The 25563-nt window shown below is 48.5% G+C and overlaps 1 protein-coding gene across 5 annotated transcripts in view; it reads right to left on the reverse strand.

Annotated features, from left to right (window-relative positions):
• The window catches only part of ncor2 (nuclear receptor corepressor 2), a 67567-nt gene that overhangs the window by 740 nt on the left and 41264 nt on the right, over nucleotides 1–25563 (reverse strand). The window contains exons 12-46 of one of the 5 annotated variants that reach the window (XM_027022069.2): nucleotides 25292–25470; nucleotides 24181–24235; nucleotides 23969–24067; nucleotides 22020–22198; nucleotides 20703–20860; nucleotides 19997–20059; nucleotides 16167–16309; nucleotides 15717–15855; nucleotides 14937–15339; nucleotides 14263–14368; nucleotides 13013–13238; nucleotides 12245–12292; nucleotides 11467–11619; nucleotides 10946–11046; nucleotides 10652–10748; nucleotides 10424–10534; nucleotides 9961–10064; nucleotides 8637–8784; nucleotides 8408–8530; nucleotides 8231–8305; nucleotides 7699–7931; nucleotides 7175–7538; nucleotides 6218–6433; nucleotides 5874–6122; nucleotides 5438–5533; nucleotides 5042–5296; nucleotides 4177–4360; nucleotides 3217–3635; nucleotides 3103–3147; nucleotides 1685–1815; nucleotides 1329–1555; nucleotides 1029–1160; nucleotides 808–941; nucleotides 526–579; nucleotides 64–261 (exon numbers count right to left, since the gene is read on the reverse strand). In XM_027022069.2, coding sequence (XP_026877870.2) covers nucleotides 64–261; nucleotides 526–579; nucleotides 808–941; nucleotides 1029–1160; nucleotides 1329–1555; nucleotides 1685–1815; nucleotides 3103–3147; nucleotides 3217–3635; nucleotides 4177–4360; nucleotides 5042–5296; nucleotides 5438–5533; nucleotides 5874–6122; nucleotides 6218–6433; nucleotides 7175–7538; nucleotides 7699–7931; nucleotides 8231–8305; nucleotides 8408–8530; nucleotides 8637–8784; nucleotides 9961–10064; nucleotides 10424–10534; nucleotides 10652–10748; nucleotides 10946–11046; nucleotides 11467–11619; nucleotides 12245–12292; nucleotides 13013–13238; nucleotides 14263–14368; nucleotides 14937–15339; nucleotides 15717–15855; nucleotides 16167–16309; nucleotides 19997–20059; nucleotides 20703–20860; nucleotides 22020–22198; nucleotides 23969–24067; nucleotides 24181–24235; nucleotides 25292–25470 — 5647 coding nt within the window. Of the gene's footprint in view, nucleotides 1–63; nucleotides 262–525; nucleotides 580–807; nucleotides 942–1028; nucleotides 1161–1328; nucleotides 1556–1684; nucleotides 1816–3102; nucleotides 3636–4176; nucleotides 4361–5041; nucleotides 5297–5437; nucleotides 5534–5873; nucleotides 6123–6217; nucleotides 6434–7174; nucleotides 7539–7698; nucleotides 7932–8230; nucleotides 8306–8407; nucleotides 8531–8636; nucleotides 8785–9960; nucleotides 10065–10423; nucleotides 10535–10651; nucleotides 10749–10945; nucleotides 11047–11466; nucleotides 11620–12244; nucleotides 12293–13012; nucleotides 13239–14262; nucleotides 14369–14936; nucleotides 15340–15716; nucleotides 15856–16166; nucleotides 16310–19996; nucleotides 20060–20702; nucleotides 20861–22019; nucleotides 22199–23968; nucleotides 24068–24180; nucleotides 24236–25291; nucleotides 25471–25563 lie in introns of all 5 variants that reach the window. The other 4 variants (XM_027022072.2, XM_027022070.2, XM_027022068.2 and 1 more) reach the window with 4 other exon arrangements.

Here is a 25563-nt window from a genome sequence, read left to right on the forward strand (position 1 = left end):
TGACACACGGCAGCTAGATTTCAGCACAGGGACTGAAGGGATGCGGAGGTTGGGCGAGCATACCAGGCAGCGAGTAGGAGTCTTCCGCAGCAGAAGCAGCAGGGGGCGCTGTGGCACTCAGTGAGGTAAGGGTGTTGGTGGGCGAGCGCTCATCTGCCTGGTCATCATATTTGCCCATGAGGGCTTTGCGGATGATGGCTTCGAGACCAATGGTGTTCCCACTGGTGTCAGGAGGCGGATGAGTGCGCACATTTACTTGCCCTGAAAGAGAGAGAGAGACACACACGATAAAGATACCATTTCTTACACTTGTGTACACCGAGTTAATTCCTCCAGACAATTTCTGTTCTTAAATTAATTTAAAAGTTTTTATTTATATGATTGCATGCTTTCATTAGAAAGTTTCACTGTGTGCTTTTACAGTAGACATGACTTTGGTCTCAGTAGACCACTCCCTGCTGAAATGAAAAAAACGAAGTGAATTAACACATGCACATGCACTTGGAGGATGGTCCTGCGTCTCACCTGCGGTGGTGGAGGCAGGCATGTTGAAGATCTCTGTCCCAGGCTGGCCAGCGTCTAACACGGGCACAGAGACAGAGGGGGAAGATGAAGACGAGGGTTTAAAGCTTCTTTTTTTAAAAACAAAGCAATCAACCAACCCTACAAAGCGTCAGCTCAGACCGGACACATCGCCACAAAGGCCAGTCACCTGCCCCAAACGACTCCACAGCTGGCAAACACCAGGTTTGGAGAGAATGTTGAAGTTTAAATCAGGGCGTGAAGTAGACACTGGTCTCAACTCACTGAATTCAGCCTCACTGCCAACCACCATCTTCTTGATCATCTCTTTCTTGCTCTTGACAATGGCAGAGTTGCTCTCGGTCAGTTTGCTGAAGAAGGCGGGTGGCTGGGAGCTGGAAGGAGAGTGCGACCCCAGTCTAACAGGGACCAGAGGGGTTACTGAGCACCGGGGACCATCTAAACCCAACGTATTCACTTCACTGTGTGTGTGTGTTTTTTTATACCCCTGCTCTGCTTGATCGCCAGGGCAGGTCGCTCCCTGGGACTCTGGCTCAGACACGCCCCCTGCTGGTGAGACTGGCTCAATGCATTCAGCAGACAGACTCACTGGGGACACTTTACTTTGAGGAGGAGACCTGTGTGGACACACACACACACACACACACACACGCACACGCACACGCACACGCACACGCACACGCACGTGAGCACGCATCTGATCAATCTGAGGGCAAGGAGATGGCATGTCTCTAGCTGGGCACCTGTGGCCAGACAGTAGTTACATGTGGGTGAAGCCTCCTCACCTGTCTCTCATCCTGTCTCTGTCACACATGGAGCTGTCGGGGGTGTAGTGGGCGGAGGCGCTGGCTTCAGAGGGTGTCTGGGCTTGAGGGGCGCTGGGAGGGCGAGTGAGGTCCAGCACGGGTGAGCTGTTGTAGGCAAACACAGACTGCAGTGCCGGCTGGCCGCCTGACTGGCTCCCTGCATGGCCCTGCTGAGACTGGCGCAGATAGTCCTTCTTGATCACCTCCTGAAACGGGTAGGGAGGACACAGAGGTAAACATGCAATTTAGACAGGGACTCCCACATGTGCCGAGAGAAACACAGATACAGAGACACAGACAGGTGCATATATGCGTGCTGGTGTACACACACTTACACTGATGTGCTGGGCAAGGGTGACAACTCTTTGGGAGCCCTTTATGGCAGGAGATGCAGACTGCTGGCTGGGGGACAGTCTCTCCTCCGGAGGCACATACAGCCCGTGCTGTTCCAGAGCCTTCTGTTGAGCTTTAGAGCGGAACACACACACACACACACACACACACACACACACACACACACACACACACACACACACACACACACACACACACACACACACACACACACACACACACACACACACACACACACACACACACACACACACGTTAATGCTGTGCATTGAGGAAGTGTACAGGGCTCAGCAAGCCCTGGACTCACTCGCTGATCACTCAAAAGGAGAGGCAGGTTACTGTGGTTAAAGGAAAGAGTCTGTGCTCCTGAACCAAATCTCATAGCCACAGCTCACTCACCATACAGAGAGAATGATGTAGTATGGAGGGCACAGAAAGATTCCTTTGTGTAGCAGCCTCTATACAACGAAGCAGCCTGGGACAACGGCCATGCAGGGTCCTACCCCAGCCTTGCTCTTACCCAAGTTTCTAGTCCTGCTCCGCTACACCCCCACCTCCTCTAGACTCTTGCGTGCGAGACATGCAAACTGCAGGACTCAAAAGGAAGCACTGACCCTTCTCCCAAATAGTACAATCTTCTTCAGCACCTAGATGTCCATACCTGCTGCATTTCTAATCCTCCCTCACACAGCCATCCAAACACTGCCCTCAGGCCTCAAGAGCCAAGAAACAACTTCACAATCCAAGGTGAAAGTAACGCAAACGTTTCCCCAAAATAAGAGGGCCATAAAAGAGGAACAAACACATGAAAAGCAAAGCAGAGAAGCTGGTGGCTTAAGGTTGCTAATGTCACAGTTGAGGGAATAAGCCCTTAAAATGAATGTAAGAATCTGTCTGAATGCATCTCCGCACACCCTGGCCTCTTCTGCCTCTTACTGCAACACCCTGACATCCATCTCTAAAAGCAAACACCTAAACACAAACATTTTTAATTGTATGAAGATTGTTAGGTTTATGACAGTTGCAAAGTCCTCTCTTCTGTTTAAGATTGATATTTTTTCCCTCCATTATGTTTATGGTTATCATTTAGTTTTTTAGTTTTTAATAAACTAATAAAAACACTTAGTGGTCTTTAATAAATATTTGCTAAAACCAATAAATGAATGAAAGAATAAATAAAACCAATTAAATAAATTAATAAAGCATATATGAAGCTGACAAACAAAACAAACCCAACTGAAAGAGGATTACATTTAAGAACCTAAGGTGGTTCTGATCACTGCCAAGCACCACGGACCTGCACTATGCCATAAAAACACTGTGAGGGGGGCAGGGTAACAGACAGGGGTAAGGAGCTGTGGGGGGTGGTTAACAGCCCCAGGATTCCAGAACATCTTACCATCACAGGTGCCGTTGGGCCCAACCGCACCAGTCCCTGGCATCCCTGTATCACAAGAAATTTCACGCATGATAATGGAATTTATGAAGCTGGCTGCTGTCATGGTGGCCTTACCAAGTGCACGGAAGTCTTGTTCCTGTATGGACATCGCTTTGTTTTGAGCCTTTTCCCTACTAGGTGTGCTGACGACACTCTCTCCGCCGCGGCCCGCCACCGGAGTGCTGCTACTCTCCAGAGTCAGCAAGGGGAGCCCTCGGACCGGAGCTAGGCCGATGTGGGTGGTGGCAGCTGGGCCGTAGGGAGATGGGTAACACTGGGCCGTGCTGGGGCTGGCCCTCTTGGACTCGCTCTTGGATGAGGAGAGCTCCTGGTGCTTGGTCAGAGCTCCACGGCTTTGGCTCTTGGATCCCTCCCTGCTGAGCTCTTTGGCCATGCCAGGATCTGGAGCTGCCGGGTAGGTATCTGTGGGCACGCCCGCCCTCTGCAGGGGCCCGCTGTAGGCCTGGTAGCGTGAGGAGCCCTGTGGCACTGACCTGAGCAGAAGATCAACACAACTCGCATTACAACTACTGTAATGGAGATAGAGTGCTCAGCTTTACTCTGCTCTAGACCTGGGCTTCTCATCCCAGTCCCAGGGGTGCCAGGCAGTACCAGTCACACTTCACTGGTCATTCAGTAATGTTAAAAGTTCATCACAATCAATTAAGATATTACAAAAGGATGCAGTACATTTTTTTCCCCTAACATAATACTCAAGTAATTCCAGACTGCCACACTACTTCCAGAGCAGTTCGCTCGCTGGCAAAGCAGCATGTGTCAGACATGACTGGCTCCGTACTGGCACACTAATTACAGCCTACGTTAACGCTTCTGCGCCCATACTTGAGGAACAAAAGGCAAGGAGTCTGCTAATTATGTCTCACGGTAACACTTTAGCAAAGGGCAGCATCAGAATCAAAACTAATTCTCAGCCGTACCAAAACAATCCAGCAGAACCACGAAGCAAAACATGAACCAAATCACACAGAGTCGAATTGCAGCGAGGCCCCAGGGCTTTATATAGCTAGCTCCTACCGCAGCACGGAGGGGCTGGCGTGCTCTGCGCCGGACAGGCTCTTGGAGCTGGTGTTGTGGAGCACACTGGGTCTCTGCTGCAAGCTCTCCTGGGGCCGCGGGCTCAGTGGCGACGCCTGGTGGCCGTACAGGAGGGAGGCTGGACGCGAGCTGGAACTGCTGCTGCCAGTCTGCTCAGCAGCTCCTGGGGGGGTGGAGAGAGGAACAATCAGGTACACTAGACACACGGGGTAAACGCCAGAGACACTCAACACAACAGGTCACGCTAAACAAGAATCTAAGTTTTAGCCTTGATGTTTTTGTATTGTATTGTATCTCTAGGTCTTCAGTTCCAGAGCTAAAATATATTTTTTCCCCCTCTTTTTAAATGCGAATTACCTCCTCCTAGAGTTCCCTCCCGTCTATTTAACACTTCACCACATGGGGGCACTGCTAGCACTGAAATAGCTTTGGTGCTTTGCATCAAAACCATGCATCCTTGTTTTTGCAAGGAGCTGAAGGAACTGACACGCGTTTCGTGTCAACATGTGTTTAATCAGATGAAGATGGCTCTTGATATCATCCACTGCCTTTTCACTTTCAAGCAAAAATCTTAAATCAAGCTGGATCAATAACCCCAGAAAAAAAAAAGCACGTTACAATTTAGTAAGAAGGATTTTTCAAGGACACATGAATTTAGTATGACGTCTTTTTCGAGAATACCTCCGTGTTTCCCTTCATTGTACGCATAACTATGGTACATGGTTGAGCCATTTCAATGTCAGCACAATTACATTAACATGCACTGTGAACATTAGCTACTGGACTGACTAAGGGCATGTAAAGGTAATATTCCATAAGATTGTGTATGAGTGAGAGTGGTTACCAGGTCTCCAAATGGGAGCGTGTTCCACGTTGCCATGGCTGAGAGACTTTTCTCTTTCCCTCTCTCTATCACGCTCTCGCTCCCTCTCTCGTTCTCTCTCTCTCTCGCGGTCCCTTTCCCTCTCTCTTTCCCGGTCTCTCTCCCGTTCCCGCTCGCGCTCTCTCTCCCGATCGCGCTCTCGCTCTCTCTCCCGATCGCGCTCTCGCTCGGACGACGCGGAAGTGCCCTGGAGTTTGCTTATGTGAGAGGCTCCAACTGGACAACAGGAAGGTCAAGAAAAAAATGGTTATGTTGGATATGTCTAAAGCTAAAATGGATCCAAGTAAACATGCATGCGATTTTGGAGCTCAGCTGTCTGTGTGTGCGCGCGTGTGTGTGCCCATGCACTGTATGCACCTGGTGAGATCGGGGAGGTGGTGTAGGCTCGGCTTTGGAAGGTGCTGGACGTTCCTGGGATGTATGTAATGCGGTCCATGGGTGATGCAGACGCCCCTGGGCACAGGGGACAGACAAGAGCAACATCAGACAGGTATGTGGGGCAAAGGCCCGAAAGGAAGGGCTGTTATGACACAGATCACAAGCACTGTAGAGTTACGTTACTGGGTGTATTTTGAATTGTGTGTAACCATTGGTGTAATTGAGCAGGGTCAGGCGAGAGCCGTGTGTGTGTGTGTGTGCACGCGTGCCCCCTGTGGTGTAGGTGAATAAGTCAGGGTGAGGGGTGAGAGGTTAGTGTGGGCTGGGCGTGTGTCCCACTAGGGTAGGGTGCAGGGCTGTTCTCTGTGTGTGTATGTATATGTGTGTGTATGTGTGCGCGCACGTGTGTGTGTACCCCGCGGTGTGGGTGAATAGGGCAGGGTGAGGGACTGCTCCCGGGGTGTGAGCCCTCGTAGCAGGTCTGGTCTCTGGGCCATGGCAGTTGCTGGCCACTGATGCATCTGCTGGGAGGTGATGTAGTCAGTGAAGAGCGTGTGCCGATTCTCCAGGGCCGCCGTGTCAGGGAAGCCCCGGATCAGGTATGGGGAGTAGGGGTGGGGGTAGCCCGGGGCAGGAGCCAGGTGCCGGGGCAGATAGTAGGCAGCTGGAGGCATAACACAGCCAGATGATATTACTGGAGAAATCTGCATTAGAGCTACAATCCTTCATAACACGTGACTGGGTGCGTGCGTGCATTACCTGGATCTATGGGGATGCCCCGTGGCAGGGCAGAGGGGTCAAAGGGCAGAGGGATTTGGCCACGGTACATGTCTGCTCCTAAGCCCTGTAGTAGCCTCTCGTAGGAGGCCAGGGAGGCTGGGTGGTCAGGCACACCCGGCAGGGGCGACTTTGTGGAGCCCATCTCCCGAGGAGTGGGAGTAGATTTCCTCTCCTGCTGAGGAACCTTAGCAGAGCCTGTGAAAGGGAGTCAGAGGGGTACACAGATGGGGGAAGGGGGTTCGTCGTCATTCATGTTAAATGTTATTGACACACATGACTTATTACTGGCATTACTAATTACTGGTGGCATTTCCTTTGAACGGTACATTCTAGCACCGTGTAATTACATCGACAATGTTGCTATTAAACAGCCAGTCATGTCACTGAGGGAGGGGGGGGGGGGGGGGGAGAGAGAGAGAGAGAGAGAGAGAGAGAGAGAGAGAGAGAGAGAGAGAGAGAGAGAGAGAGAGAGAGAGAGAGAGAGAGAGAGAGAGAGAGAGAGAGAGAGAGAGAGAGTGAGTGAGTGTGTGTGTGAGAAACCAATAGGTGTATAAACTTTAGTCTTCACTACAACATATTATACAATAATGTACGAAGCAATGATTCAATATTTGAGGTATTTAAAAAATGTTATGACATATCACTGATATGACCAAAACATCTAGGAAACACATTTTACACTTATTAATTCAAAATAACTTAGTAGGCAGTAAACATTAAGCTTTGAATGTGGAAACTAAAATGAGTTCCATAATCTTTTATCTCTGTACAAAAAACAAAGTGAAAAGTATTTAAATAAACTCAATCATTTTAGCATATGAATCATTTAACACTGAAACAACAGAATAACAGCCTTCAGAGTTAACCAACAAATTGAACTCGAGACATTGTTACACCTCTAGGAAGAGTGTGTAGGTTCCTGTTGATTGTTTGTACCTTCATGCGTCCTCTGTGGGGTCTCTCTGCTGGACAGCGGTGATCCTCTGTGTGACGGTGCTGGATAGCTGGTTCTCTTAGACTCCTCGTAGCCCACGGGGCTGTGGTGGGCCTTGGAGCCCTGCTCTGGCCCCAGGGCCAGGGGAGACGCACGGGCAAGGGAGCTGGAGGTGCTCACTACGGCGCTGGGCCGGGATTTGGGGCTCACGTCCTCATAGCGGCCGCGGTCGGACGCCCGATGCTCGGGCCGCAGGTCCAGGTGGGGGGGCAGCCCAGCATAGGGGGGGCGCGGGGAACTGGCGATTATGGAGCGTACATCATGACGCTTGGTGGAGGCAGTTGGCTCCTGCTTGAGGGGTGTGCCCTGGAGAGAGTGGGAGGGGTTTTCTAGCCGGTTGTTTATGAGCTTGCACACCACTTTTTCTCTCGCTCTCTTTTTGTTGTGTACATGCGCGCACACAGACCCGCACAGGCGCGAACACTCATGTATGCACACATCACAGTCAAAGCTTTTGAAGGGTTACCTGCGTGATTGAGCCCTCTTTTGGCTGCTTGCTCATCAGCACGCCCTCTGGTGGTATGAGGTGGATCGAGCGTCCGCCCTCTTTCACTGTGGGCACCATGCTCTCGTGGGAACGGCCCTTAAGGGGGTCAGGGCCCAGGGCAGAGCCGCGAGTGGGGGGAGAGCTCTCACGCTTCAACTGCTTGGCCTCTCGCCGCAGATACTCATCCTGGGCCTCCACATGACGTGGGATGCCTGAAAGGGGTGTGTGAGAGAGAGAGAGAGAGAGAGAGAGAGATACAGGGGGTATGTGAATGTGTGAGAGAAAGAAAGAAAGAAAGAGGAGAGTGAGAAAGAAAAAGAAATGGAGAAAGAGATTGTTTTGGCAACTGTTCATGCCAATAAAGCTATTTGAATTTGAGAACTGGGGTTAAATTAACAGATTTAGAGGGCAATCTCATGCATCTTATTTGGGGCACAGGTAACATTATCTGATGGTCGTGTGTGTGTGTGAGAGGGATAAAGAGAGAAACAGACATGTGACAGATACCCACCCTGTGAGATGGAGCCCCGTATGTGGTGTGGATGAGGGCTCTCTCTCTCCTGGGGCATCGCTCTGCCAATCAGACCTGCATAGGCGCAAGGATAAATGTGGAACAAACACGGGTCCGTTAAAGGAACCAATGAGCCAGAGGGCATTGTGGGGTATGGAGATTTAAGCCTGTGCTTACCCTCTGCAGTGGTGAGAGCGTCGCGTAAGGGCAGTGCTCGGGAGATGCCCCCCTCCATGACATCATAGGGGCGTTTGAGACCAAGGGCCTCTGCCCTGCCCTCCTCCTTGGGGTTTGGAGTCCCTAAAAGAAGCAGAGATGACAAATACCATCAAGGTCCGCAGAGTGTGTGTCTGCGTAATACATTACAAAGTGGGTGTGTGTGAGAGATGCGCGTGACAGCACTGACGTTCATAGGTGAGAATGTGAGCACCGATGCCCTCGTAAACGACTTGTCCCTTGGCGGGTGTTTCCTCTCGGCCCCTGTCCCTACTGGGGCTCTCCTCTGTGATCAGCCTAGTGAGGGTACCCTTATACAGCACGTCAGCTGGGGTGCCCTGTCACACACACACACACACACACACACACACACACACACACATACACATACACACACATACAGTACTCATTACAGTGCTATGGGACTAGTGCTCAGCAGAATAATCAGAAATAGCATGTGTAATACAATATGAGCTCCTCTGTGGAGGAGAGGAATGGAGTGTGAGAGTGTGTGTGTGTGTGTGCGTGTGCGTGTGGTTAGTTACTCTAGTCATCAAAGGCAGAATTTAAATGCTCCATGCTGCACCTCCCAAGTGCCCTTGATGAAACTCAGTAAAGAGAGGCAGAGGGTGTGTAGCCATGCAGGAGTGAGGATGAGATCTGTGCCTGGAGCACATGCTGCAGACGGCCTAGTGAGAAGCTTCTCTGTACAAGCATTTCTCTGCAGCTGTGTGCATACAGGTGCACGTGCTCTGGTGTTACATACACTGATGTTACAGAGGAGGCCTGAGTCAGAGGCAGTGTGAGGGCGTATAAAACAGTCTGCAGGCTGTCTCTTAGCTGCTGTGTGCAGTGTACATTATTTAAATGCTCTAATTTTGCACTGGCCCTTTGCGTGTGAAAGTGTGTGTGTGTACAAGAAATCTGTCTGTATTAGGCAGACTGAATCAGAAAAGCTTTATCTGTGAACTTTCCCTGGGTACGTCGTACACACAATCTGCCTGTCTACATTTCACATTTACCTGACACTTTTTCCCAAAACGATTGACAATTATGAACAACTTGCGCAATTGAGGTTTAAGGGTCTTGCTCAGCAACCCAAGAGGGGCAACTTGCCAGTGGTGGAACTTGACTAGTAGTTGGAAGGTTGACAGTTCAAGTACCTTAACCAGTGAGCTACCACTGACTAAACACTGAGAGTCTAAGAAAGAGACGGAGAGAGAGAGAGAGAGAGAGAGACAGAGAGAGAGACAGACAGAGAGAGAGAGAGAGCGCGAGCACAAGCAAGCACGCATGTGTGTAGGAGGAAAAGTGGGTGACCGTGTGTATGTGTGTGTGTGTGAGATCAGTGACACTGGCGTGCACAGTAAATGTATAAACACATTAATAAAAGCAAGGAACAGTGTGTACCCATCACTATGGCAACAGAATGTAGACACAGCAGTGTTATTTTCACAGTGTGCTGTAGGTGGCATTCAAGACCAATTGAGCCATGCACACACTCACACTCTTACCTGAGTAATGGAGCCACCACGGTATGATATAGGAGGTTCTTGGTGCACACGTGTGCCGGGGAGACCTTTAGTAATGCTACCTCCCTGTACAGCTGGCATAGGCGCTGAAACCACACACACACACACACACACACACACACACACACACACACACACAGAGAGAGAGAGAGAGACAACCCTTTCAGAAATAGTCCAGAGCCAGTGCAGAAGGATTCCTGCCCCTTCACATCTGTGCCCCCCGAGATTTTGAACTCCGAGGAGGAAGGAAAGAAAAGGAAAGAAAAACTCCTCTCCTGGATTCTGCTCGAATGGATTTGTTTATTATCTCAAGCCAGCAGGCAGAATTAATTACATCAACCGTGTGATCATGACAGGACCAAGCCTGAGCTCATATCACTTTTTCCCCCCCGTGTGTGTGTGCCTAAGCCTGTGACGTGTGCACATTTCTGGAGGCAGCACCAACCACGGGTTGAGGGGCTGTCATGGGCTGTAGCCTGCATGGAGAGATTCTCAGCCTGAGAGGTGGAGGAGCTACGTGGAGACAGTTGCTCTTGTTTCACCACTGGGAAGCCACCTAAGAGACACAGACAAACACACACGTATGTAAGGAGACAAGATCTAACATGTAATATGTACACACACATCTGATTAAAGTGTACATCTTCCTGTGTAAAACAAAACATATGCTCACCAAGCTTCCTCTGCTCCATCCAGGAGAGAGGGAGAGGTGCAGAATGTTTGGCGTGCTCCGAGCCATGGGCTGGGCTGTGCATCTGTACTGGAGTACCCTGGAAAAACACACACACACGCACACGCACACGCACACGCACACACACACACACACACACACACGAGAGAGAGAAAGAAAACAAACCCACAAACCTAAGTTTCTATGCGACTGCTAGTGTAAGCCAGACTTCCTTAGCTGTGAGAAGAATTCAGAGAGGCTACGGGGACGCTCAGGTGAGGTCCTCGCTGGCTGTACCTGTGTGATAGAGCCTCCTGGTTTGGCCGAGGAGATGAGAGGAGGTGGATCAGGGATGGGGAGAGGCCTAACAGCAGCCAACCTCTCCTGCTGTTGGAGAGCTACACAGACATCACACATCCGTGATGCATCAAAGCAGACGATTACTGATGTAGAAATCATTGTAAATTAAATGTTAATGCAAATCACACAGTACTAGTCCCGCCTTAAAACAGAGAGTGAGTGAGCAGGCACCGGTGTATTCGCTGATACAAAAGAGATGACCAAGAGGAACAGCTAAATAAATGGTGGCTGTAAATAAATGGGTGAGGTGGGCAGGTTATGAATGTGTGGAGTAGATAAAGCATGTCTTACAGGAGGTGTAGCACAGTATGTGTGGAGCTAAAGCATGTCACAGGCGGTGTAGAGCAGTATGGGTGGAGCCAAAGTGTGTCTTACAGGAGGTGTGGCACAGTGTGGATGCAGCTAAAGTGTGTCTTACAGGTGTAGCGTAGTGTGGGTGGAGATAAAGCGTGTCTTACAGGTGTAGTGTAGTAGCTGTTCGTGGCTTAGCTTAGCCACATCTCTGGGAGACAGCTGGTATGGTGACATCACAGGCCGGTTGACAGCTCTGACATCATCTGAGACTGGGCCCTTCTTAATGTCAGCAAGAGGGGAGAACGTCCGGGACTTGTCTACACACACACACACACACACACACACACACACACAGACACACACACACACACACAGACACACACACACACAGACACACACACACACAGACACACACACACACAGACACACAGAGAGAGAGAGAGACACACACGGTGTGAACACATGTTGGAGAAGGGTTGACTGCCTGCAGGACAGTGGGTTCAGTAAGTTCAGGTTCCTTCCATTTGAGCAGTACAAAAAACAAAACAAAAAATGTACTGTCCAATTTCCCAACAGCAGAAACACTCAGGAGGGTAAACATGCACTCTGTCTCTCCCACTCTCCTTCACATGCACGCACGCGTGCACGCACACACGAGTCATTTGCAAAGGCGTACTCCGGTCACGTTAACTCACGATAGCAAATAGAAATATCCATAACAGCAAATCCACACACATCAAAGAAGCGAACATGCAAAACATGATCAAATTCACCCAGTTTAAAAAAACAAACAAACAAAACCCCCAAAACAATAATTCCCACTAATTGGGAAATGCACATTCAAACCTCCAGTTAGCTATTTCTGTCTACACAAGAAGATGTGTGTGTGCGCGCGTGTGTGTGTGTGTGCGTGCATATGTATATGTATGTGTGTGAACCTACGTAATCCATGCAGCAGAGTGTGTAGCCATCTTTCCTTCCCCTCCAGTTCTGCAGGGACAGACAGACTACAGCTGAGCGCAGGGCCATATCAACACAGTCAAACGCTTCACACACACACACACACACACACACACACACACACACACACACACACACACACACATGCGACCCTGACTCTAACACCAATGGCAGCAGCTGGATGGTTTCTGTTCCTGACTGACATAGATTAAGGTGAGCTAGCTATTGTCTCTGGGCTTCTATGGGAGGCCATTAGCCATTTTCTAAAAAACAGGGAGTTAGGAAAGATGCCAAAATATTCACACACTGAATGCTCGTTTGTTCAAATCATAACAAACCACCTAGCAAAACACCTGTGTCTCAAAGCAAACGCTATAAAAGAATTGCAGCCCTATTTTAGTGAAGCACTTTGTAAAGTGGAGAGTGGCGAGAGAGAGCGGAGAGTGCAACAGAGAGAGTGGAAAGCGCTTGTGCCCTTCTCTGGAGGACTGAGCGCTTTGGTTTTAGTCCACACTCATAGGTCTTTGTCTCAAACACACGGGCACGCACACACACCTCTACATCTTGAAAGACCCCGATACAAAAAATGAAGTTAATGAAGAACAACACCGAAGCCAAGAGTGAAGGGGGGTGGGGGATGGAGGATGCTTGAGAGCTTAGGTAAACAGGACCTGTAGTTAAACAGTAAACAAAGACAAAAAGAGAGAAAGAAGAGAAAAGGCGATGAAGGATTTATAGAGGGTGGCGTACCCTCTCTCTCTCGCTCAGAGGGGGCTGGGCTTTTGACCCGGTCCCGGGGGCTGCCAGCCTCGCCGCCAGGGTAATGTGATTTGATTGGCTGTGGAGGTGGCTGCTTGGCCTCCTGGGAGGATTCGTGTGCCATGGTGATCTGCTGCTGGTAGAGGGCCAGAGCATGTGGCATCGTCTGCTGCTGCCGACTCAGTCCACCAGACCCTGCTAGGGAAACATCCGGCATCTAGACAGAGAGAGAGAGAGAGAGAGAGAGAGAGAGAGAGAGAGAGAGAGAGAGAGAGAGAGAGAGAGAGAGAGAGAGAGAGAGAGAGAGAGAGAGAGAGAGAGAGAGAGAGAGAGAGAGAGAGAGAGAGAGAGAGAGAGAGAGAGAGAGAGAGAGAGAGAGAGTAGTGTGCAGACATGACATGCTAGGTTTTTTTTTGGGGGGGGGGGGGGGGGGTCTGGATAAAAATTTGAAAATGAAGTTGCTGAGCTGTTCTTCTCATCAAACATGGCTGGTCTATAATAAAAGCCCTTGGAATCCTACAAAAGAAACACGCTGATTCACCAAGGTCTGCTCCTTTGGCTTTTGTTTGTCCGAGTTGCGTCACAAGCCAGGAGAGATAGTGGAGAGAGCGTCAGCAAGCCGAGAGGACTTGAAGACAGAGCAGAACCTACTCACCATGCTGGCTACACTAGCAGCAGTCAATCCATCTGCACTCTAGTGCACTCTCTCTCTCTCTCTCTCTCCATCTATATATGTCTCTGTCTGTGCCTTTCTATCTGTCTGTCTCTTTTTCTGCCTGTCGGACTCTCTGTGCGACCTAACAGCAGTCTGCTGGTAGCAGAGATGCAAAAGAACAACTGTGCACTGATGTCTGAAAGATTAACATCAGCCTTATTATTCATGCCAACGGAGGCAAGCCCAAGACGTTTGAGCCGGGTGGGACGGGGGTGAGCTGGAGAGGCGGGGCAGGGCGGGGCAGCAGGGAGTACACGTAGTCGTGTGACAACCCATCAGATGCACCGAGGGACCTTCAACACCTCGCCACACAGCCACTTTCGTCCAACACTGGCTCTGATGTCATCTACGGCATCTTTTTAAAAAATGTAGAAAATTAGAGATGACTGAAATGGAATGAATGTGTGATGGCAGACTGCTGCCACTGTTAAGGATGGCTTCAAGGCAAGGTGGCAACCTGATGGGCGAGTGTGTGTTTGTATGCTGTCTATGGGAAGGGTGCGTGTGTTGGTGTGCTCAGGCTCACTATGGGAGGTATGGCAGCTGCTCTCTGTTTGAGCTGTTTGAGGTCGAGTGGTTTCTGCAGTCCGGTGGAGATCACGCCATCATGGGCATAGTTCAGCAGAGTGGGCCTGAGAGAAACCAACAGGGCAGTGACACAAACATTACCTACAGGAGACTGCATGAGAAAAAAAAAACCCTATGACAATTGTTTTTAAATTACTTCTTCTGTTCCGATTCTCACTTCAAATTCATGTTGTCTGCAACTTTATAGAATGGTAAGAGACCTTTTACATATCATTTAAAATCATTTCATGGTTCTGTAGCAATACTTCAGCTAAATATGGGCATGCCAATAAAACTCACTGCAGACACTATGAGAAGGAGAGGAAGTCATTCCTTAATATGGTCAGATCCCAACTCCTGTAAACATGGTCTTAAAACGCCTCAGTAAAACGCCTCTTGCTGGCTTTGTCTCCCTCACACACACAGACACACTCCTCTTTCTCATTGTTTTATTTGGCTGGTGCTCAGGGTAATGTTTCCTCTGGTGCTGCCAACATATACAATGCGTGCAGTCTCACACACACACACACACACACACACACACACACACACACACACACAGGCATGCCTGCATGCCCACGCAATAAAGCTTTGGATAAAACACATCCCTTGACTCCAGCCCAGGCCACACACCTGCTCTTCTCGGCGCTGTCTGTCTCCTCAGCCTCATCAGCGCTGCAGGTGGCACTGGAATCGCTGTCCTGTGCTCCACCTTTGACCCCATGCTCCTTCTTCCTGACCTCTCTCTTCCCCTCCTCCGTCTCCAGGGCAGGGGGCTTCTTATCCTCCGCCTGCATCTCCTGTGGCCCCTCCATCCTCTCCACCTTCACGCCGCCCTGCTCCACCTTGACAGGGGGGGGCTTCTCCTCCGGTGCCTGCCCCAGGGCCGATGATTCCTTTTCCGAGGAAGAGGAGGACGAAGACGATGTGCTGGGACCAGCTTTGGAGCGGCACGTGCTCTCTTCTTTGACCTTGTTGCCCTCCAGTGGGCGTGGCGAGGGCAGGCTCTCCGTGTCTGAGCTGTTGTTTGGGACTCCTGGAGAAAGGGACATGTTACAGCTGATGCCCCAGATACAGACACACCTTTAAGTAACCAGATTTCTAGAACAGACTAAAGTTGTCCTGCCCCCCAAAAGATTGCAAATATCTCATTTTTCTGGTTCTTCTGTTTGAGTTGGTGTAAGATCAGGTTCTGTTCAACGTGTGCGTCACTAAAGTGTTACAAAAAACAACATCTGCAGTGGAGTGCACAAAGTTTCCAGAAATGGGATGCTTCACCAGCTGTGCAAGCAAAGTGCTTCTGAAGATCTAGGAGGAGCCGGTTTGTGTGTGTGTGTGTGTGTGTGTGTGTGTGTGTGTGTGTGTGTGTGTGTGTGTGTGTGTGTGTGTGTGCGCGCGCACGCATGTGTGTACCCTCTCCATCCTCTTGCGCCTCTTCTTCATTGCCGCTGACCCCTGACCCCTCCATCTCCTCCTCATCAGCAGCAGAGGGTGCACTGGTCTCCTCGCTCTGCACAGCCTTACCCTTACGTCTGGTCTTACGCTCCTGCTCCTACACAAACACACGCACGCACACTAGTTAAAGACACAAACATATGTACAACTCCTACAAAATACACTGATTCCTACCAAATACACAGGCAAACGTGAAGCTGCACATAGTATCTCTGGAGAATGAACTGTAAAGCATTTAAATGAGAAATCAGAACTGAACGAATAATGATGGGTTTGAATTTCAGTGAAAAAGATCGGACACACGTAGGGGAAATCATGGGAATCGGACACCTAGGGGAAATCGGTTTCCATGGCCTGCTTCTTCTCACACACACACACACACACACACACACACACACACACACTGACCGATCTCATTTTATGCTGTTGGAGAATCTCGTCGAGCTTCTGTCTCTTCTTGTAGTTGAAGTAGAAGTTCTTGCACTGGGACACTGTTTTGGAGCCCACTAACTTGGCGATGGATGACCAGTTGCGGCCATACTGGAGGAGTCCTGTGCGCGCGCACACACACACACACACACACACACACACACACACACACACACACACACGAAATGAGGAAACAATTAAAAAATGGGCTTTTTGTTGATCTGAGTTTATCACTCAAACCCGTGTATGTCCCTCTTAGGCCTGCTGGGTTTTTCACTCTGTGCACATCAATTGGAAGCTTATATTACAACACTCTACGGCAATGATGCCTTTTAAATAAACTGTAAATTTCATTGTACTTCTCCCCTTCTCCTCTCTCCCTCACATATTAAGTGGAAACTGCCAGCTGGCTTTGGACTAGTTAACCTCACTCAGCTAACTAACTAGAAATTTCTGTTTGTCATCTCCCTGGTCTGGCAGTATTCCAGTACAGCGCTAGTCTCCCTGCACAGAGAGTTCCAGTACAGCACTAGTCTGCGTACAAACGCACACGCACGCACGCACGCGCACACACACACACACACACACACACACACACACACACACACACACACACACACACACACACACACACACACACACACACACACACACACACACACCTTTTGATCATGTCTACTGCTTTCTTTTATTTACTTTCTCACAGGCACAAAAACATACACAACTGCAAAAGAGAAAGACGTACACATACACACTGCTGGTTTAAGAAACAACCATAGTCACTACAACTTCAAAGAATGTGTAGATACCTCAGCTGTGGACTTGTGTACATATAATCAGAGCCGGGCTCAGCAGAGTCTCTTTAGCACAAACATCTACACAGCAAAAAGGCCAGGCAGTCAGCTCCTTCATACTCTCTCCCTTCAGTCCAAACCAAACACCAGCCTTAGCTACACTGGGGAACAGTAGCCACTTGATAGTTACAGCCAGTCTGATCTAGTGATCAGTCCACCTTTGCAAATTTAACATCCTCTGGAAAACCCTCCTCTGGAAAACCAGATCATGCAGAAGGGTGCAGGCCAGAGTCTGTGGCCTTCACCTCTTGCCACGCCTGCAAACCTTCAGCTCCTCCAATCGCAGATGCACTAGTCTGCTGCTGTCCAACCAGCGTCAGAGGCACTCTAGGTCACTCTCCAATAGGAGTCATCTGAAGCGCTGCACACTGCTCTGTGTAATCCAGTAAGGGGCTTGTTTGGAAGAAAAATATCTAAGGCTTGTCTACTCCCATTTGTCCACTCAATCAGCCTCTCATTTCATTCTTTCATCTGGCCATCTGCCCACCTCATCTCCATGGAAATGCACAGAGCCACAGGAATGACAGTCAACGCTCACACACAAGCCAAGGGAAAAAAAAGAAAGAAAAAATAAATAAGAGAGAGAAAGGGAGACTGTGAGTAAGAAAAAGAGGAGTGGTGGTGAGAGGATGGAGTGTAGCTCAGCACCCTGCTCCCACCTTCTTTCTGCCTGACTCTTCAAACAGCACTGCTCCTTTCTCTCTCTCACACACTCATGTGCTTTCCCACTCTGCCACTAACCCCCCCAATCTCTCTCTCTCCCTCCCTCTCAAGGCCACAGCTTTTTACACAATCTGTTTCAATGACTGTGTGGCTGGACTTTCACAGTATTGTGGAGCTGGGAGGAGGAACGTTCTTGCTTGTTTCCCTCCCATCTTGGGTCCCACCCCCTCTCAATCGGTCGCACCCCCCTCTCATTCTCTTACATATGATCATTCTATGTACTGTCTGTGGCAAATAAACTCATGAGCACACCGGGTTCAGAGACAGAGATGAGTGAGGTTTGTTACTAGTACCATGAGAGAGCAGAGGGGGTTTCACATTGTGGCTGAGTGGCCTGCTTTTCTTCCTCAATGTGACCTTTCCTCAGTCATCCACAACAGAGAGACAAGCCGGAAGGCAGACAGACAGAGAGAAAGGGAGAGAGAAAGACAGGCAGACAGAGAGAGCGCAAGAATTTGACACTCTAGATCCTGGCCCAGAGTAAGTGCAAGTGGGCGTGCGCGCGCATACACACACACACAGAGAGATTACCCCGCCTCTATGCCAGAGACTGATGCACTGCAGTCCTTTAAAACTCAGCCAAGAATCTTCAGTACGCACAAACACACATGCTGCTGTGAGTATGAGGAGGGACTCCAGCTAAACACCCCCCCAGAGTGGAAGCAGTGCGGTGAGTGCTATGGTCTCTGGCTCTGCACGGTGTTCAGCAGAGCTGGGCCTTCACACTGACTCAGAGGCCTTACAGCCACTTCACACACTCCTATGCCATCTCTAATGCTCTGTAACAAGGCTGCAGAAAGATGCTTATCACATGTGCTAAGGCACTCTACACCAGCATGTGTCAACACACACACACACCAAGTGTATAAAGGCTTGAGAGACTCAGAATGGTCTCTATAAACTGTGTGTGAGGGTGTGTTATGAGAGTGTAAAGTGTTAGTATAGTATTCTGACTGGGATCTAAATTTGAAACATTTAGAAACACACACACACAAACACACACACACACACACACACACACACACACACACACACACACGTTGGATGCAGCCAAGTCCAAAAAAAGTGCTGATTTTTATAGCTACAGTGTGCATGAGGTTCTATTGTGCTCAGCTTTGTACCACAGTTACTGAAAAGTGATTAAGACCCACCAACACACAGAATTAACCCAGTTACACTAAATGAGCCAGTTAACCTCAACAAAGCCCTAAACAGATGGACAATCTATAGCAGCCTGATATGATCTCACCCATCTGACTTCAAAAGGGCAGGTCTGATCAGACAGCTCTGGTCATAACCTTTAGTCTGAGCACCTTCATGTCTGGCAGGCCACACTGACCATCACAAAGGGAATATTTCAATTCTCATTGTTAGTGTTATCAGCAGCGATAAGAAATAGCATATGAAGTGGGAAGGGGCACTCCTGCTGTGTGTGTATGTGAGGTGTGTGTGCACTGAAGTAGGTCAGCAGAGTCAGGCTTCTCTAAAGAAGCTGATGGCAACTGAGTGCATGTGCATAAGACCAAATGTGCTGTGACCATGTTTAATGCTGACGGGGCAGTTGAGAGGCCATCAACATTCCACGACTCTATCCACATCCTCCCTGACACCGCCCACATCACTGGCCCTGCCTACATCCTCTGGGAGGAAGCACCTGTCAGGACTGATGTGCTATAATAAGTGTGCAGGAGTGAATAAATGAATAAAAATCGCTATAGAAATCTGAAAATGTTTGGGAGAGGATTAAAGAATGTTAATGCCCAGTAAACGCTGTAACAAGATCTCACCATAGATACCAAAGAGACGCACACAAACCCAATTACACAGACATATAAATGGGTTTGGATACACTCTGCGTGCGTACTCGCGTGCGTGTGTGTGTGTTGGGGGCAGGGTGACCTGGTTCAGCCTGGATCATTTTAACCTAACTGATTTGTGTTTGTTGCACAGCGTGAAAGGAGTTCAAAGCACCCACAGAGGTGCTTGAACAGCTGAGGTTAGTCAGAATGCTTACACAACACACTCACAGACACAAATCAATTCATTAGCGGGGTCATTTGCATATTTGATGTGAGTATTGTAAAGGCCAATATTGTGATAATGATTTACAACACTGCATTGTGATGTAAATGTTTGTGTTGTTGCTAAGCTTGTAGCTTGTGTGTAATAAAGCTCATCAGATATAACTATTCAAACATTCAGTGACACCCACCCACCCAGCCAGCCTCTGACCTTTCTTGGCTGTCTCCATTTCCTCTTCTGTCCAACGCGAGCTTTCATTCATCTCCAGATTTGCTGAAATGAAAAAAAGAGACCCCGATTATTACATGGTACTACACGTGCCCTGACTGAACTGAAAAAGGTTCACTTGCGTTCCTGATCATTGAGAATTTCTGCCCAATGTAAACTTTTCACGGATCTGGAGCAACCCTTCATATACGCCTCATCGTTAAGTCTTACTCAGAGATGGGAGCTTGCCCTCAGTGCTTGGCCTAAAAGATGCCTGCTTATGAAGCACTTCACCAGTATAAGGGACCCACTTCAGGCAGAAGCTGGAACTACTCTAATCACCGCATTAAAAAACAAACCAAAAAACCCCCATAAGTTTCCACTTAATAACTGGATAAAAGCAACACCCATTCCAGATCGGGCTGAACACAAGCTCTGTCAGGCACAGGGTGCTAGCGTGACACCCGCTCAGCACTTAAGCTTGCTGGTTCAGACCAGAAAAGCAGACCTATGAGAGGGGTATTCCACACCAGAGGGCAGCGAAGAAACTCTGTGGCCAGAAGACCAAATTGCATCTCGGGTATAGAGGGTGCATAATGAGGGCTTGTTTTTGTGTGTTACATTGTGTGTCTGTGAAATGTGCATATATGTATGTGTGTGTGTGTGTGTGTGTGTGTGTGTGTGTGTGTGTGTGTATTTGTGTGCTGACCCAGTTCGCTGCTAAGTGGAGGGGAGCTGCTCTCTTCTTGCTCGTTGGCCATGGAGCGGGTAATCCTGCCTTTGCGGTGTCCTCGGCTGTTCGCCGTGCGACGACCTTTAACCACCGGGGGCTCCTTCTCCTCCCCGTCCTCTCCTGACGTGTCATCTCTAGACAACGCAGGGTTAGAGAGAAAATGTTAAGAAGACTCTTTAAATGTCTGCATCCTCCTCCACACACCCACCCACCCACCCACACACACCCCTCTCATCATCACGTTCATCATATGTTCAACAAGAGATAGAAAGTAGGCAAGGCTGCAAGCGACAGACACCACTGGTGGCCTACTGAAAGTGAATCTGATGATGGAAGGGCAGCACTGCTCCTGCCAGGCCAAGCGCCAGCCCGCTGTGTGTGGGTCAGACGGGCGAGATCTGAGATTTCGCAGCCGTCGGCACTGCGAGAAACCCCACTGGAGTCACCATCGGCTAACCTTTCAAAGTCCCACTCACACACACAAATGTACACGTTTGCTGCATTAGAGCAGGAGTGAAACTAGCAACTCGGCAGCAGAGTTCTGAAGTCTGCTGGACATTGGGGATAACTCCACCCACAGAAGAGTGGGGAAGTGATTCTGCAATTAGGTAATACACCATCGGTCCCTTTAGTCGTCAGACAACCTCTCCATGCAACAATAGGGTGGAACGCTGCAAACGTGGATTAACAAAATCTGGCTGTAATGAGTAGTCCGTTAAGCCTTCTGGAAAAGAGTTGGGTTGTTATTTTTCCCCTCTATGGTGCACACACAGGCCCCCAGCAACGTGTAGGTCAAGAGAGGTGTGCAACCCCAGTGTAAACTAGAGTACTAGAGTCTCTTTCTCGGGCGCACGCATGCACGCACACACACACACACCCACACACACCCACCCTGATGTATCCGCTGAGGTGCCTTGAATCAGGCCAGTGATTATATGCTATAACTGTACAGAGCAGATGTGCTGAGAGCAGCTCTTTAGGTGTTTTTATGGTGCGCCCTCTCCCGTGGCCGTTAATATAGAACGCACCTGTGAACGTCTCACTACCCACAGAGTGGGGGTTGTGCTGTGGTTACAGTCGGGGTGTGTTTGTTGCGGTGCTGTGGTGGGGGGGGGGGGGGGGTTGTATTATTACTCTGAATGGCAAATGAGCTGAATGCTTTTCCCATTACATAACTGCCTGCTACACACACACACACACTCATGTTATGAAGCTGAATAGAGGGATGAAGCACAAACAATAGCTAAGTGAGAGAGAATGAGAACTACCCCTGAAGAGAGCGGGGGGACTCACTTCATGGCGTCCTCCTTGTCGTCTCCCTCGGGTTTGTCCTCGTCTCGCTCTGCCTCCTTGTCCTTGTCCTCCTTCTCCTCCTGGCTGCCGCGGCTCACCTGCTGCTGCTGCTGCTGCTGCTGCTGCTGCTGGTTGTGCTGCTGCTGCTGCTGGTTGTGCTGCTGCTGCTGCTGGTTGTGCTGCAAGTGGAAGAGTAACAGCACATGAGCCATACACTGCAGCACACACACACACACACACACAGCAAACGCATGCATACAGACACACCATGTTGACCTTTCACACTGAACAGCGTGGTATGAGAGCTGAACAATAGCCCCGCCCCCTCCGCACATGTTCAGAGGGGAAGGGGGAAGTGAGGCGAATGCCAGCGGCACTCTCACTTCTTCATCTGCGGTTTTCCTCTGAAGGTTTTACTTTACTTTTCTTTACTGAGTCATGACCTGATGCAGACCTGCCAGAGCATGAACAGAGCAGCCAGCACAAAGGGACAGACGCCTTACAGGGGGGCCCGGAGGGGGGGGGTGTGAGGAGAAGAGAGGAGACAGAGGAGATCCATGGAAGGAAAAGTGCAAAAATGTCTCTCTCTCTAGCCTGATTCTGCTGGAGTTTTCAGCTTGAAGGACAGCACAGAGGAGCAGTTAAATTAACTCTGGATACGGGCAAACACACGTTTATTAAGCAAATATGCAACGACACTTTGATTAAAACACACACAGTTTTCGACTCTGATTAACAAGGCACTCAGCCACACAGGAACAACAGCGTTCTCCCTTCTGGCTCTGCCTGTAAATTCCGTAAATTGTTTACTACTGCCATACTCATTATAGATAGGTGATTTCCATGAGTTCACCAAGCAAAAACCTATCCATTTAACTGATTTTATTTACGTGTGCACACACACACACACACACACACACACACACACACACACACACACACACACACAGAGAGAGAGAGAGAGAGAGAGAGAGAGAGAGAGAGAGAGAGAGAGAGAGAGAGAGAGAGAGAGAGAGAGAGAGAGAGAGAGAGAGAGAGAGAGAGAGAGAGAGAGAGAGAGAGAGAGAGAGAGAGAGAGAGAGAGAGAGAGAGAGAGAGAGAGAGAGAGAGAGAGAGAGAGAGAGATCTGCTGTTGCTGGGAGATTTAAAAAGTTTTTTTTTTTTTAATTAAAGATTAAAAAACTGTTTAAATACAAACTAATTTATTTGTCTCAAAACTAACATGCACACAATGCGTTTTGCAAAGGCATATAGTAATGATACAAATTACTTTCTAATCTTGTCCCCATCAGTGAAATGTAATGTGTCTTATACCCTAGCTAGCTAGCTGCCTAACATATAGCTATGGCTAACTAGACTGAAGGACGAGGAGGTATACTGCAGAAATAAAGGTGACCGTTAACTTAGCCAGCAGCTAAACTTTAAAGTTAACACAGTGACTTGTGAAGATTTGAGACCTGAGAAAAAATGTTTTACAATTACCTCACCTAAATGATGCCACCCCAACGAAATGTCTGAATAGGGCGCATATGGCTCACAGTATGCCGCAAGGCAAACTGCTGCCTTATTAACCTACAGAAAAGAGAATGTGGAATCCATCCCGCGCGCTGACACCATAGTGTAGCACAATCTACAGGGACGGGAGTGAAGTGTTACCCTGTTTACTATCGTCTATAGACACTGAACTCCATAGATTTTTGAAGGGATATTTTAAGATCCAATACAATCCAGGTAAGAAGATAAAAGAACCCCTCCGCCAAACAACAGTTGGCCATAATTTTACCGCAGTAGAGAAAATCCCAAAGGACAAACAAAAGGAAAGCATCCATTTTTTTATTCATATACATTTCACACATACGTTTTATCATGCTTGTGTCCACTGGCCAATATCCTTTGCACAGGAAAACACTAACAGCATGCTGAGTAATATAGTTAATGAGGGCCGGTACCTGGCTGCGGCCTCTGCGGCGGTAATTTCTCCGCACAATGTTCTTATAGTTCTCATTCTTCTTTGTCAGGTAGTAGAAAAGCACACACTCAGCTACCGTCTGAAAATACACACACATCCCATGTTTTCCAGTTCCAGTATATTAATAAATTCCAGAGTTCAACAGTCTGTGTTCACAGTGAGGCTTGGATAATAATCAAAGGCCAGGTGTACCTTTCTTTCCAGAAAAGACGCTATCAGGCCAAAGTTCTTTGGGTGCTGGATAAATCTGGAGAGAGAGAGAAAATTATAAAGCAAAGTAAAAAGAACTATTTAGAACACTGGGATTATGAAACTAAAACTCAAAGTAAATCAGAGTGTTATGTGGCCATAAACAGAGTATGAATTGGCAGAGTATATCCTTACTGTCAGAGATACAAAGCAGAGACAGATCCTAAACAAGTACAGGCTCAGTGAGTTCAGTCTGGCTATAGAAAGGGGCAGACACTGCCCAAAGAGGAAAGAATATGTGCTCACTGCATGACAGGTGAGCTTGAGAGGCATTTTCTCTTTTAATGGGAAAAGTCTAAGAACGTACATGACTTTCACATTAAAAATACTAAAAACAATTCCAAATTTCAATAATATTCAAATAAAATTTAAAATCATTGTTGGAGCAGAGCACACATCACCCCTGTAGCAACATGTCATCACCTGAGAGAGTCAGAGACAACCTCCCTTCTCCTCATTCCTACTTCCCATAACTAAATCAGCAACACACACACACACACACCTCTTTACTAAATATGTTTACATATTAAGTAGTTATAATTTCTTATTAAATGTCTAATGACGTTAGATGTCATTATAAGTTCTCTGTTAATATGTTATTACTATTATTGCTCTTGGTGGCAAGGATGGTGCTTTTGTTGTAATTGTTATTATTGGTATAATAATTATAACATCAAGAATAATAATTATGGGAAGTTGAAAATGTAAACATTTTCAATCCTTTGCCGTCATGCCAATAAAACCATCTTGAACTAAACAACTTTTCAGCAAGCATGATGCACGCACACGCAAAATCTTTTATCAGCACTCTGCAGCCTCTGTTGTGAAGCTGTGGCTTGGTGCACTACACTGTGAAAAACTGAAACATCAGCTCATTGTGACCCTTATACAAAAATCTAGTTCTGAGTAACAACATGAGGGAGGTGTGTGCGCACACGCGCGTCAAAAACAGACAGCATGTTTTTACACACACACACCCCACTTCACCTATCTACTATCAAACTCACACGCATACCAAAGCAACTGGCACCCTCAGTGTAAACACAGTTCTTACTTCTCACGGAAGGTGTCCTTCTCCTGGTCACTCCACATGTTCATGACCTGTCTGTCTTTGTAGATCTTCATAGGGTCGTCCATCAGGCCGTTCATATTAATGAACTTTATTCTCTGCTGCTCTGCATCGAACAGCATGGGCGGGATCACTGCCAACTGACGCATCTGCTTCTCCGAGTTCTAGAGAGAGAGAGAGAGAGAGAGAGAGAGAGAGAGAGAGAGAGAGAGAGAGAGAGAGGGGGGGGGGGGGGGGGCAAGGGAGGGAAGGCGAGA

This window comes from Electrophorus electricus, chromosome 18 (assembly GCF_013358815.1).
Source record: "Electrophorus electricus isolate fEleEle1 chromosome 18, fEleEle1.pri, whole genome shotgun sequence".
NCBI lineage: Eukaryota > Metazoa > Chordata > Actinopteri > Gymnotiformes > Gymnotidae > Electrophorus > Electrophorus electricus.